The sequence below is a fragment of the Egretta garzetta genome, unplaced genomic scaffold (genome assembly GCF_000687185.1).
Source record: "Egretta garzetta isolate BGI_Z169 unplaced genomic scaffold, ASM68718v1 scaffold118, whole genome shotgun sequence".
In the NCBI taxonomy this organism is placed as follows: Eukaryota; Metazoa; Chordata; class Aves; order Pelecaniformes; family Ardeidae; genus Egretta; species Egretta garzetta.
In genome coordinates this window covers 986,978-1,001,531 of record NW_009260484.1, presented here as the reverse complement: position 1 = coordinate 1,001,531, position 14,554 = coordinate 986,978, and the positions used below count along the sequence as shown (strand labels likewise).

Genomic DNA, 14,554 nt, shown 5'->3' with positions numbered 1-14,554 from the left:
GGGGCGGGAAGAATCGCATGATGCATTGTTCTGTTTATTTTCCGACACTCAGCTCCGCAGTGCTGGGCTCCATCTGAGAGGGGAGACGGAAGTCACCGTGTGAGAACTTGCATCTTCCCAAGCTGTTTCTACTTAAGTCACTTAAGTTGTTCAGAGTGGCACAAGCGGTTAAAAAACAGCAGCGCTGTTGTCTACACAAAGAATAACTTTCTTTGTCCCTGGTTGCTGTGGACGCACTTCTTGCAACATCCTTTCCTGGCTGAGTATACCTTCATGATGGCTATCCAGCCCACATCCAGGATGAAGCTTAAAACCAAAAAACCCACCCAACTACAAAACCAACCACACAACCGTCCCTGCTAAGCCCCAGTTGAAGTCTGCACGAGATGGTTCTCGGCGTCCTTCAGCGCAGATGAAATGGCAGCCGTCAAGACGCTTGGTCTGTGCCAGGCTGCCTCGGGCTCAGGCAGCGCCGACTGCTGAAAGACAACTGAAGCCCAGGGGAAAGGGCATCCTCAAACTATTCTGTTAAGGGACACGACGGCCAAGGTGGGTGACCTTGTGCTGGGTTCACAGGCAGAAAGCATCCTCCAGCCCCCTTCAAAGCAGCTCGCCTTGAGACAAACCTGGGAAATGCAAAGCAGGGAGGGCTGTAAATGGTTTCCACGATGTGTTGGTCTGAAACAGACTTGGTGTGCCTTACAAACAGATCAGGGCTGTAGAAAGAGCACAGAGCCACAGGTGGTTACATGGTTATTTCTTACACAGTCTCATGGCGTTATTAGGCCACTGGAGAGATCATCCCAAAGCCTCACTTGGGCAGTCGGTTTCCTCCTGGATCATTTGTTTCGTCTGTGCCTGGGATCCATAGCAGGCTTTTAAAACACATAAGGATTTTTCTGATGAAAAAAATCCCCGAAACCCAGTGCTTCTCGGGGCATCTGAGGACTGTAGCCTGGGGGACAGGAAAAGGAGGAACCTCTTCCCCCAGGTTCACTCTGTAGCCAGTAGAGAGAGGTCAGCGCTCTGGGATCACCTTGCTGCTGCAGCTACATGGGTAGGAGTGGATAACTGACCCAGCTGGAGAAGACCCTTTTTTGCTAGGTTAATTCTCCAACAGATAATTTTCCAACCCAGGCCACAGTGCGGCTGATACCTAAGGACGTTTGATCTGTTACTAACTGACAGTAGGCACCTAACCGGGATCTCCTTTTAGACCCACCTGTCCAGAATGTAATTTTAAGTGCTAGATGATGTGATAATAATTGGCAAGGCATAGAAAATTACCGGGCACTCAAAGGCTGAAGCAAATGCAAACAGCTCTGCTGCTGTAGCATTTTATGCACTGTTTGAACTGCCAGCATCAGCTAGCTGTTTTGTTGGCACCTATGTCCAAATGAAGGCAAAACAAGTAATCCAGCTATGGAATACAGGTAAAGTGTTAGTCTTGCCCCGTGCATCGAGCATCCTGTGTCTGGCCTTCTGGATGCTGGGAAAGGTAGGGACCCTCATGAGTGGAGTCAGCCCAAGAGAATACACACATTCTTAAAAACTGGTGGGTGGCTGCTGCACTACTTGGAATTGGCTTTTCCAACCTACCTTCACACAACAGAGCAGTCTTGTAGGTGACACAGGTGGGGCAGAACAGGCTCAGCCACCAAAATACATCAAAATGACATTGGACAAGAGTTCAGCTAAACTGAGATTGCAGAGACTTGCAATTGCTGAAGCTCAGCAAAAGGCATACACCCTCCTGGAACTCTGCCAGAGAGTGAGTTTGAGCCCCATGGCGACAGGAAAATTTCACAGCATGATGGAAACTACGCAGAAACAAGTACGTACAAGCCTTGGTGGAGACTGAAAATAAAGGCAGTTGGGAGAAATGGAGCCAGCGTCCATGCAAGGCATGCCTTCTCTCAGCACATGCGGATTGCCTGCTCTCTCGGCCACTCTCAACACCATCAAACATGAGACATGAAACTGACTCTGTCGCTCAGCCAAGGTGTAAATGAAGGAGGGGTAGTTTGCCTCACTTTGCCTTTTCAGGTCCTGGTCTGAGCAGGCACTCAAGAGCGTGGGCACAGCCCCACAGTCTCTGCTACTGGGAAACTTGCTCAGCTCTAAGCACAGGGTGTGTGCCCAGCAGGGAGCACACCCACATTTAAAGCTGCATTACAATACTTAACTCGAAAAGAAGTGAAGATTTGACTCAGCGGAACACAGGATAAAATCGCCTGGCTAACAGTTCGCCAAAGGTGCCTTCCTTTGGAACCACTGGGACACAAGTAACACGAACCTGGAGAGCACCATTTGCAGACACACTTCACAGAAGAGGTGCAACATAAAACATCCGGAATGGGTTTTGACTACTCATTAAACTGCATGAGAAGTACAACAAAAATTACAATCTCTGCATTAAAGAACAGCAAAAATCCTATTTATGCAAAAACTCAATTTGGGAGCAGGGAGCTGACAAATGATCAGTTTTAAACCAGTAAACAAACAAATCCTCTCATAGAACACAAGAGTTAACAACTGTCACATCAAAGCAAAAACACTGGCAGTAGAACTGGGAGCTGATCAAGAACTAGTGGCGAGTGGAGAGCTGAATTTGCTCTTGCTTGCCCAGATGTAGTTTCCAGTTAAATATGTACCAGTTACACCTACCAAGACTGAAAGGCAAATCTGAAGTATTACGACTCTGATTCTGCTAAACTTAAACATATGTAAATATCCTCTCAGTAGCCCCACTGAAATTATTAAAATTATTCCGGTCAGTCTCAGATCACTGGTCATTAATAACACAGTCAATGTTTCCAAAGCTTACCATCGTTTGTTATTTATCAGTCTCATCTATCATTCTGCAGGTGTAACAGTGTTTTGGTCAATTGAACTACAGCCAGACATGATGTTAGCAGGTAGCACTAAAAGTTTTATTCCAGTTTCACTTCCACTGAATCTGAATTTGAGGCGGTTGATACCAGAAGTCAGCAAATATCTTTGGGAGCTTGCTTTCACACTGTCAAGCTACCTGAATTAACATGAATCAAAATTCAACTTTGTTTCAACTGGTGCCGCCTTAACGATGCCAATCGGCCAAGCTCTCCCATTCTGCTGAAAAAGAGGATCAATTCAAATTAATCGCTATGAGGAAAATTAGGCCAACGTACCTGCTCTAGCTTATCTTTACATGCCTATTACACCATATCGAAGATCATTTGCTAAACTGATTCTGCAGCTTGATGTCGTTTTAATGAACACACTAGGGTTACTTAATTAGACCGTTAGAAACAAGATCAGGGATTCACAAACTATGGCATTTTATTTCAGAGGCCTTTGCTTACATTTGTACAATATATTACATAATTCTCCATTTTCTGCAGAACCTAATATATATTTTATAGCTTTTTTTCTATAAGCTTTTCCTTCAATGTTTGTCAACAAATTTTTACAGTCCTGTACAATTCTGAATACTTTGAAACCATTTTCAATAAAATCAGTTAACCTTAAGCACACACTACGAAGACTGAAAATGCTTTTCTTAGAAAAGTCAAATGTAAAGGATTCTGACACTCTAGCATCTACAAACAAAATGCTTTGAATTCTTACATGTTGTATTGCCAGAAAACAAAGAAAAACATGCCAGCCCCTATTTCCCCAGGCAAAAGAAGTACACAGAACTACAATTAAAACAGTAAAACAATCTGTACAATAAAGTACTGTGTATTAACAGTGCCAGGTATTAAATAGCTTGAATGAACACTTCCGCAATATACAAATGTCTTACAAAGGTATATAATTAACAGGAGAGAGCTTGGGATCCATACAACATAAAATCAATACAAGTGAAAACAGTTTGAAGTTGGTTTGGGAATTTGTACAAGGCATTTTAAAAAATTAAATGTCTACCACTCAGCTAGCTATTTATTTTAAAAATGACTACCCTTTTGTGGCAGTGTTCATCTCAGCAACCACAAATTATAACCTCGCACCTTACTCTGTCCTGAAGTCCTCTCCTTGAAGCTCGTAATAAAATAAGCATTACAAATGAAATATTTGTTGCTTTAGGGGAAAAGAAACATTTACAAGAAAACACAAAAATATAACTGTTATAATCCATTATGAATAAATATACACTTTAAACTGGCTAAATACAATCTTTATACATTAAGATTTAATACAGTTTGTTAGCCATTTTCTTCCTTTTTCATAATGTATTTTATCAAAATTAAAAAAAAAATACTGTTTTATAGAAAAATGGCAAAGTACAGTAGTTTCATTCCAATTAATGGGTTCTTAAAACCCAGAGTAACCTATTTAAGCCTAATTCAAACCTGTAAACATTAGTCAGTCTTTTTTTTTGTTTTTTAAAGGAATCCTCGTATTTGGTTGTCAGGACTGATGTCAAACATCCTAACTGCAGGTTTTGAATTGAATACATGTGCTTGACATATACAATTAAAGCCACTATAAGGTGACTTAGCAGTTAAAAAACAATTAGCTTGTACAAATGAAAATAGGTTCAATATTTGTCATAAATAAATGGAAAAATATCAAATGTTCCAGCTTTAACAAAATACCGGGGAATACCGTAAGCCTTACCACATTGATTTAGATCAACCCAACAACTATATGCTTATTGTACTGTCTCTACAGGCAGTGAACAGCCTCCATTTGCCACAGTGGAAGGCCTTCGAGTCACTAGACTTACAATTCCCAGACAAGTTGGAAACAATTATTGCTTGAGGAAAAGCAGTTTGTTGTACTTTTTCTTCTTAAAAGTGCACTTAAGTGCAAAGTTAGCTTGTCAAGAAACAACTTTAAATACAAAATAGTGCTTGTCTGAATTTTGTGCCACTGTGCAGTATAAAAAAAAAAAAAGAAAAAGAAAAAAAAAGAAAGAGTGGCCCTCAGCAGCCATTAAGTGCAAAGTGCTTTGGCAAGTCCTGCTGTCACCTGCACTCAACTGACATTCCATTCTGTGATGAACTTGACATAGATGGTTCTGCTAAAGTTAACATAACTGCAGCCGTAATGGAACTAGAGGAAGGTGATGAGGAGGAAGATGATGTAGTAGCAGCACCTGCACAGGACGAAAACATAGGTTATAAAAATCTACAAGTCAAGCAATAAAAAAAAAAAAAGTTTTCCCATTCAACAATAAGCACTCATATATACTGACTCCAGCAACTAATGCCTAGTAATTAAAAAGGAAAAAGCCTCCATTCACTACTTCTTGTGCAAAATACTCCGAGAGACAGCTTCAGCTATGTGCAAGACAGCATGGCATTGCCCCTTGCAGCCCCGGTTCATCGACCACCCAGATCAAGGGCCCAGTCAGAGCTCGCTCCTCACTCGCAGCCCAGTCAACTGTTCCCTTTCTTTCGTGTGGGAATCAGCAGGGCCTCATCCCAGCACCAAATCTGCCCATAAACCCTGCTCCGGCAATCAAGCAGCAACTGCAGTTCTCCTGTGGTGGTTGCAGCCATAAAATCTTACTACATGTGGCATTTCAGTCTTTCTTCTTAGTGAATTCTTCAATGTGCACATAAAGAAGACATGGAGAAAATAATCCTTTTAATGCTGCTAGAAGTAGGCACACTAGAACGTTCCCTACAGCAAAAGGTAAAGCAGCTTCAGGGAAATGAGAGATTTAATTGATGGTCTCCCTTAAACTCAGAAAATGAATCACTTATCGTAAGAGGAAAACACTAACTAGACACACAAGCAATGCTGTAGTAAATTATTTTGTAATTTGAAGAAAAATTTCAAGTTATTAATAAACTTACTTTGCTCAATGCTTAGAAAAGCTTGTTTTTCTGTGTTTTTTTTCCTGTATAAAGTAGTTCTGCCTAAACAGAATCAAATAGATTGCATGCCTTTTTAATGTTTTTTCCCTTATGTAGTCACTGGATATCTAAACCATACCTTCTAAATATCATAAAATAGCTGTATATAGTGTTTTAAAAACAAAACCACATTCCTAATGGCACACATCTCCCTAAAAATTATCCAATTCTTATTAACAACTTAATAACCCTCTAAAAGTAGAATTTAGTTCCCAGCACTTACTTTCCCGCTCTTTTTTCTTTAAGCGCTTTCTTCTTCGGTCAATGGAAGCCACCTCAGATTTCAAGGACAGGTAATGTTTCCTGATTTCCTGCAATTTTTCTTGGAGAACTGTTATGCGCTCAGCGCTAGTCAGATTTTCCAAGTCAGCTGTAAGTTAAACAATCTCTGTTAATAATTGTATTGCAGCATTTCCAAAAACTTCTGAGTTTCAGTGAAGTGGGAAGTACTCAAATCTTAGTGATGTGCTTTGAGGTAGCAGATAGAAAAGCCAAGTAACAGCAACATCAGCTGCTGTTTGTTACCAAAAAACTTTTTTTTTAAAAGGTACCACCACCACAGATACACTTTTTTTTTTTTTTAAAAAGAAGTGGGAGAGGAAGAAAATGCATGCATTCCCCTTCCCGTAGGAAGAAAAAAAATATTAAGAGAACTGGTGAAAACATAGGAGACAAAACTAGCTTTCAGCCTGTTGTTTTGAGCCCTTGCTAGAGCTCAGTTCGGCCTAATACACCAGGAAGGTCAGCCTTGCCCAACTTGTCTTGGTTGTTACAAAACAAGCAGGTGACAACAGTAATCTGAATGGCTGTGGAGTCATTCTAATCGAATCCATGGCATGTGGGCCATAAGATATAACAATACAGGACCTCCTTGTCCACATCCCACAGGGGGATGTTGGTAGACATGGCCATTACAGGAGCTGCAGCTCTGGCTGTTTCCAGCTGGGAGCTCTGCATGGCATGGCACACGGCTGTGGGGGCACAGGCAGGAGGAACTGTCTCGGTTCAGTCCCTTCCAGCCACAGGTAAGCCACACTGGAGACACGCCATTCGAAGACATTTAAGAACCATTTAAACTACTGTGGGGTACAGAACACACTTCATCCACCTATAAGGAAGGTAGCATCAAAGGACCAAAAGCCACAACTGTATTAGGCTGTGGGAAGATGAGGAGAGCCCAGAGACGCTGCAAGTGTCTTTAGACCTCTGCAACAGCAGGAGATGTGTTAAATAGCATTCCAAAGTCCAAACTCTGCCAAGCAAATTTAGTATGTGCAATGTAGCCAAGGAAGGAGCAAAAGCTCTTTAATTGCACAGGAAATCTGCCCAATGAATCTTAGCAGGCCGGTAAACGACAATGAGGACCGATTACATTACACAGTCCTGAAGAGCAGCAGAATATAACTTGAAGAACTACTAGGAGAAAAATACTTTTAAAGTAGAATAACACTGAGATTCAGGGCTGAAGAGAAAAAAAAAATGCAGGGTCAGATTCTCTCACCACAGAAACAGCTGGCTAAGTGGAGAATTCCCTGGGCACAAAAGAATGCTGCTGGCAAAAAAAAATAAATTCAGCATATGTGTCTGCACACTGCACTGTGCCAGCTCCTTCCTGTTCCCGCTTTACACAAGGAACACAGCACAAGTGCAGCACAACGCAGAGCATAATGCTCGGCGAACTGCAGAAACGTGATATACACTAAGGTCATTTGTGAATACTGAATGAGATACTATGGATTACTTTAAGAAGTAATTTAAATCAGTCACACCACACAGTTTCAATTTGACCTTTACAAGCAAAGCGAAAGCAACTCATGCAATGCTATACATCTGTGGTTGGTACTGAGGACAACAATTTATTGCTGACTAGACAAATACCCAGACACTGTAAGAGAGATGGCTAAAAATAGCAAGGTTTTGGTTTTAAATAATTATTTTCAATTGTTTTCTTATTGTTATATTGAGGAAGAAGGCTTCAATCATGTAATATTTTATCTTCTCTTTTCTCCCCACTACAAATAACACTGCAATAGCATACACACACACACAGAGGCAATTAAGAAGCTGCATTAGGACTGAGGCATTATTAAGATACTGAACCGTTTTTCAGAGAGGTAAACGCATAACTCATTCAACACTGCTCACCCCTAGCTATACGTGTACCCATAGCTGACTGACACAAACACACTGAAAGTTCTTATTACTAGGAACAGTTAATATGTCCTGGGTTCACTAAGGCAAAATGGAAGGGGAAAAAGTTACAGATCAATCACTTAAGTGTCTGAACAATAACTAGAGAATGAGGACTAAACACAGCAAGAAAATACCAACACAAGAAGCACATACAGTGATTAACATTTATGCCAGAATGATGGGTCTGCACAGGATGGACAAGAACAGCAAGTCAGTGCAGAAGGCATATCTGAAAACAGTATTGGAAGAGTGCAATATAGGCAGTTTCCTGCACTGCAGTTGCAAAGAAAAAAATACTTATTTTTTTTTTAAATCAGGATTTATCATAAAATTAAGCAAACTGAGGATGGAATAATTTTAGGGGGAAAAAAGGAAAATACACAAAATTCAAGTAGTCGTCTTATACTACACTGCAAGACCACACTAGGTGTGTTTTAGAGAAAATACTTACACATTTGAAAACTCCATTTGTAAACTTTGGGCAAACGATTATTCTGTTCTTTGAGATCAGACTCCTTCTCTCCATTTTTCCCACATTTTCCTGGAGATTGTGTTCTTGCGGGTGATTTGGTTTGGTGAGACTTCATGCCAGTAGAAACCGATTTTGCTGACTGAGCCTTGGACACACTTTCACCAGCAGACAGCTCTTCACTGTCACTGCTGTTTGCTGAAGAAACAGTAAGGTATATTGTTACAAAACAAAGCAAACTTCTTGCCCAAACCAAAGCTTATCAGAAGCCACCCCTGTGCTGATTTTCATCTAACAGAGTTTATTTGACCAAAATCCTTTTACTCTAAAATGATATAATCCATCCTGGTAGAGAAACTCAGCACACAGCTCTTTGCATCACTACTGCCTACAGACAGGACCACAAATCATGTATGTAATGGGGCCCCTCTGATTCTGGCATGCTGTGAAAAGGAAATCTTGCACTTGCAACACCGTCCCGTTAGTTGCTGTGCAGGTAGATTCATAGCTATTATGTGGACCGATGGGGACCAAACAGAGCTGGAGGGTGGATGAAAGGACCAGACTGCGGCTCCACGACCCATCCTGAGTACTGGTCCGTATAGTGTTGAAAGTGTGTGTGCAAGAATGTGACGGGGTGGGGTACAGACACACTTCTTGTAAGGAGATTCTTCAAAACAATCCAACTGCTCAAGGTCCATATAGGGAAGGTGCACTCTGCTCTCTGAACGGTTCAAGACAGCATCATGCTTGTTGCTTTAGAACCATATCCATAAATAAATTGCCTACATCAGAAAAAAAAGGCAAAGAAGCAGTCCATGTGTCAATGTAGGTGCAAAAATTATCCGTGTATTTCTGCTTATGGGGCTATACTTTTTCTAAAGCAGTTAGCAAAACCAATTGTTATGTCCTATCTCCTGTTTATCGTTTTTTAGTATTAATTTCTTATACAGCATGAAATACATAGAAACCTCTATCCCATTTTAGAGGTACTAGTTGCAGACAAGCTTTTCACTGTACTCCTAGGACATGTGTAACAGAAATGAGAGTAAACAATTGGCCTTCTTCTTATCCTTATGTCACCTTTATTTATTTTAGGCTTTTTGTGCTAAAATGACTAGCAGTAGTCTGAATTGGTGTGACATCATCTATAAAAATCCTCAGACATGATGATCAAATTCGTTAATTGCAGAAAAACATCTTCAGCTGACCGAAACCAGAAAAACTTCACTTCACACTGAAATAATTTTAACTATAAAGCAACAGCCTGAATGACACACAGTTTTCTAATCAAACCACCCAAAGGAGAGTAACAAAATAATCTGTGTAAAAGGCATGATTTATGAATAATGATTGAAAGGATGAAGCTTGTTCAGCATTACAAAAATAAAACTGGGGAGGAACCAGGGGCAAGAGACTATAATTCAACGCAAGACTAGCACTGGAATAAAATGCCTAGGGAAGCTGCAGAATCACCATCATTAAGAGCTGTTCATAAAAACATGTTCAATTAATATTTATCAAGAGAAACTTATGCCCCAGTTGTGCCTGCCCTAGGTGTTGACAAAATGAACCCTGAGAGTATCTTTTGGTTCTGTTTATGATCTGGAGATCTACACTGGAGAAACTGAACACTGAGATACACGTGGTATGAAAGAACTTGGCTGGCTGCAGAGCTGCCGTTGTCTGCTGGCTTAAAGAGCCCTGCCGTTGTCTGCTGGCTTAATGCAAAGGTGAGAGTTGAAGCTGCTACAGAAGCAGCTGTAACTGATGTACCAGAATTTTGCAAAAAGCATTTTTTGTTCACAACTGACTCCACATTTCATCTATTTATTGCCATTGTTATATACAGCAGTGCCTGAAGTCTAACAAAAAGAGTGCATCCACACCAAGGACTGTACACGGTAGAAAAAACAGGTCTAGCTTTGAAGTGCTTGCATCCTGACAAAGACATAGGTTGAGAAAAGGGATAAATTCACCAAATCAAAGGGAACAATGGCAAGGCTAAAAATGGTGTATTAGTTCTGCAAATTCAGTTTGTTTTGTTACTTTAATTCCTGGGGTGAGGAAAGGAATAAGGATTATAGAAGAAGGAGATTAATGAAATGGAATGAAAAAGGATGAGGGAACGTGAAGAGGAGATCAATGAACGTAGAAGACAGGTGGGGTGAAAGCAAATACCAGACCAGGAAGTACAGACTTTTAGTAAAAGCTGTTAAAAGAAAGAAAAGTGGGTGAGGGGGAGGAAGAAAGAAGAAAAAAAGGCATAGCATATGCTTTCTATCCTTACTTTAACTTTTTTTACAGCTATCCTTCCGGCTTCACTCTCCAGCTGACTGCTTCCTGGTATTTTTTAGTAACAGTGAGATGAGGCAGTAACTGATCTTGCTGTCTCCTGAACACATGTGTGTATGTCTCTCTAATACACATCTGCTTTTATTAAGCTTCTCTTCCCCAGTACTGTGGTTTCTACTCCAATTAGCTTCTACAACTACAAAAAAGCTGCAAAAGCGGCATTATTTACTGAAGATGTAACAAATGATATAGGAAGAAACTCGAGCCTATATTTTTCTGGAATTATTCTCGTATTTGCTACTGGAAGAGATATTAACCTCTAAAAACTCATCTTGCAGAACATACAAAGTATAATTTCATCCAGGTCCCCTCTAAAACATGCAGCAATCACACCACAGAGATTCCTGTCCCAATTCTACAAACTGTGAAACAGTCGCTCTTCTTATGTCTTCCTGAATTACACGATACTAAGGACCTCTTAGAAATAGGCCCAGAAATAACACAAGACAAAACACTTTGGCACTCAGCAAGAGTAGCTTCTTCATTCAAGCAGTATTAAGAATTCCCTGATGAGAACATTTTGTCCTAATACATCTTTTATTTCTAGATTTCATCTCCTAAAATCATTCAAATAAACGACACAGTACTTTCACACATTTCATTTCACACTGAGCTGCTGTACTTACTAGTTTTACTCTTCTTTTTGTTGTTCACAGATGTTTTGTGGCTTCTTTTCTGCTTTTTTGAGGAGCTGCCTCCTCCCTGAGCATCTTTAAGTCTTTTTTGGCCTGCAGAGACTATAATTGAAGAGGAAAAAAAAAAGAAAAAAATTAAATAAACACTTGCAATTCTGTGTGTTTTTCTCGAAGTCTCAAAAAAACCCACTTCAGAGCTTAAGTTTGTAGACAACAATGCGACTGTTCCTGCCTATCCTTAATACAGCTTAGCTTTCTACTTATACTGACAAGAGGAGGTGAAGGAGGATATAAAGCAAAGTTTGTTGGTTCGAGTGCACATTTAAGACAACTGCAAGTAACTTTCCTGTACACATTGTCAGAATTTCTCTTGAATCATGCAGATTTTTATTTTTTTAATACTCTGTCCTAGTTTCACATGGCTGAGTGATGGTTAGTTGCTGGCTGTGGCTGAACCACAACATACTGTAAATTAAATTAGAATACACTTATTTGAAAAACTTATCAAGAACTACTGGAACTGAAAAATGTTCAAAAAATCCTATCACACTTGGAAGCTCTGAGAAGAAATGGAAACTATCATTTGTGATCAGTAATTACATTAATTGAAAGTATTAAAAAAATCTTAGATAAAAAACAAGGCAACAAAAAAAGAAGGCAAACAAAAAAACAAAGGAAGAATTCTACTAGTATTTGTGACTACAAGGGGAAAAAATAGATAAGGAAGATAAAAGAATTCTAGTACACCTGTTAAAAAGAGCAAATTTTAGGAGCTGTTCAAACGTTGTTCAACCACCACCCGACTTACAGAATAAAAATTACTCCTGTAACACTTCCATTTAATTAGGAAACCAAATTTTCTAAAAACAGGCAGCATGCTGACAAAATCAGAGAGGAAGTTAAAAGTCTGATGCATGTAAAGTAACATTGTGCAATAGTGTAACACTTTTTTCATGTGGCAATAAATTCCTTTTATATAAAAAAGCGAACAAATTAAGTTCTAAACCTATACATCTATAATTAACAAAGCAATACAGGCGTATTTATTGAGGGCTACATATTCACCTCTTCCAAACCCTCTCCTTTGCTTAAGGAAACATGTTTTGTTTCATATTTTCAAAAGAATGAACAGAATGATGAAGGTAACACACCTTAAGAGCATTTTGAGAAAATTCAGTTAATCATTAACCGAAATCTGTTGAGATCTCAGGATTATATTCAGACATGTGTTTTTTTCCTTTGTATTAATAATTTTTAGGCACTTTTAACACAGTGAAAGCAGATATACTTTTGATGGAACTGTAAAAGAGCCAGTGACTTTCACTAAAAAGCTTTTGGATCCAGCCTTACAAATAGTTAAAAAGCAGGCAGCAGTACACTGACATCACGTGCGTAAGTGTTGGCAGTGTTTATTATCCCCTATTCTCTAGTGGCCTCAGGATAAGAACTTCAATCTGCAAAATCACATCTGAAAGTGAAACATAGCTAGTAAGGTCCATGTTTGTTATCAGCTTGACTTGTATTTTTTTAAAACATTCATTTAATAAAATGCAAGTTTGAAATAGTTGCCTATGCATGCAATAATTGACACATTCTCCCCCCAAATAAACAGCTTACAGAGAATCGAAATTTTATGTAATGAACAGTATCTTCTACTTGTAAGCAAGGTACTCAAAATGTACCTGGTCTTGCTATAATAAATATTCCTTATACAATGTACTATGGTTTGCTCTGGGCTTTTCTTGCTAGGTCCAGTACAAACTTTATTCTTATATACTTTATTCCTCATTGAAACCATCATAATTCCTAATGAAAGGCCAAGAAACTTCCTGGTGGATTATATTTTATTCACTAGATGATTATGCCATTTCCATGCATTTGAAGTAGACAGCAGGCTCCTACTTCTTCCATCAACTAATTTTCCATCAGTGTAACCATAACAGAATGAAAATACATCAGCAATGCTAAAATGAGAGCTGGTTAGGTTGAAGGCAGCTCTCTTTACCCTTTCCTTTACCTTTTTCAGTATGCTCTGGCTCTGGTTGATTACTACTACTGGAACTGACGCTGGCATCAAAACCAGTTGGAGAAATATTTCCCTCAGACTGGAGGTCTTGCAGCTCTCCGGCAACACTGTCCACCTCTATTGTGCTATCTGTTTCACTTTTAATGCTCCGTATCTCTTCTTGATTTGGTGGCAGCATCTCAGAGACAGTGACACTGGACTGATGTCTACTGGACTCCGTCACAGTTACAGACGAAGGCGATTCAGGAGTGGTAGGAGGAGTATTTAGCACTGAATTACTGCCACTGCTTGGAAATTCAACTTTCTTTTCACCCACTTCAGTCGGTTTCTCCTCAACAGGTTTAACATCCACACTAGCTGGCAAAGATTTTTCAAGTTCAGAGCTAGGCAAAGAAATGTCTTCTTCTGTAAGAGTCTGAAGCTGCTCCTCTGCTGCAGCATCCTCAGGAGCAGCGTGTGGAGGGGAGGCAGCAGCTTCAGTGTCAGAGTCTGAGAACAGTTCCTTCAGCGTTTTCTTCGGCCATTGTCCCTGAATGCTTGACCAGACATCTTTTCGATCCTTCGCTCTGGTGTTCTGAAGTCTTTCATCAGAGTTATTTAGGAGCTTTATTCTTTTCTCTCCCACTTCAGAAAATCCTGAGTAGAAAGTACTTGTCCGTAAAGACTTCCTTTTCTCCTCTAGTCCATTGTACTTTTTAGTTGGAGTGATTTTCAGTTTAGATTTGTCTTCCTCATCTTCATCCGAGGAGCTGTTACTGCTGTTTTCTAAACTAAGGGAGTCTTTGTTTTTGGACTTCTCATCCTTTCTATTAGGCGACACAGTCTTTAAAGATTCCTCCACAACACAGTATCTTCGTTTACCACGTTTTACCTGTGGTTTTGCTGTTTTATCCACTACCTCCTTTTTTACATCCTTTCTCTTCTTTGTGGCTTCATCTTCTCCATCAGAGTCAGTGTCTTCAGTTAACTCTTCCATCTCTTTTCGCAATCTTTCAGGAGACTTGGATCCTGACTTGGGCACTACTAC

General features: G+C 39.8%; 1 protein-coding gene across 1 annotated transcript in view; it reads right to left on the bottom strand.

Moving 5' to 3' along the window:
- Positions 1–72: 72 nt before the first annotated feature.
- Positions 73–14,554, bottom strand: part of ARID4B (AT-rich interaction domain 4B) — a 95,449-nt gene continuing 80,967 nt past the window's right edge. Inside the window, 5 exon segments of the mRNA XM_035899663.1 lie at positions 73–5,083; positions 6,073–6,219; positions 8,494–8,709; positions 11,493–11,603; positions 13,519–14,554. The exon segment at positions 13,519–14,554 is cut by the window's right edge and continues 26 nt beyond it. Of these exon segments, the coding sequence (XP_035755556.1) occupies positions 4,953–5,083; positions 6,073–6,219; positions 8,494–8,709; positions 11,493–11,603; positions 13,519–14,554 (1,641 nt within the window). The 3' untranslated portion in view covers positions 73–4,952.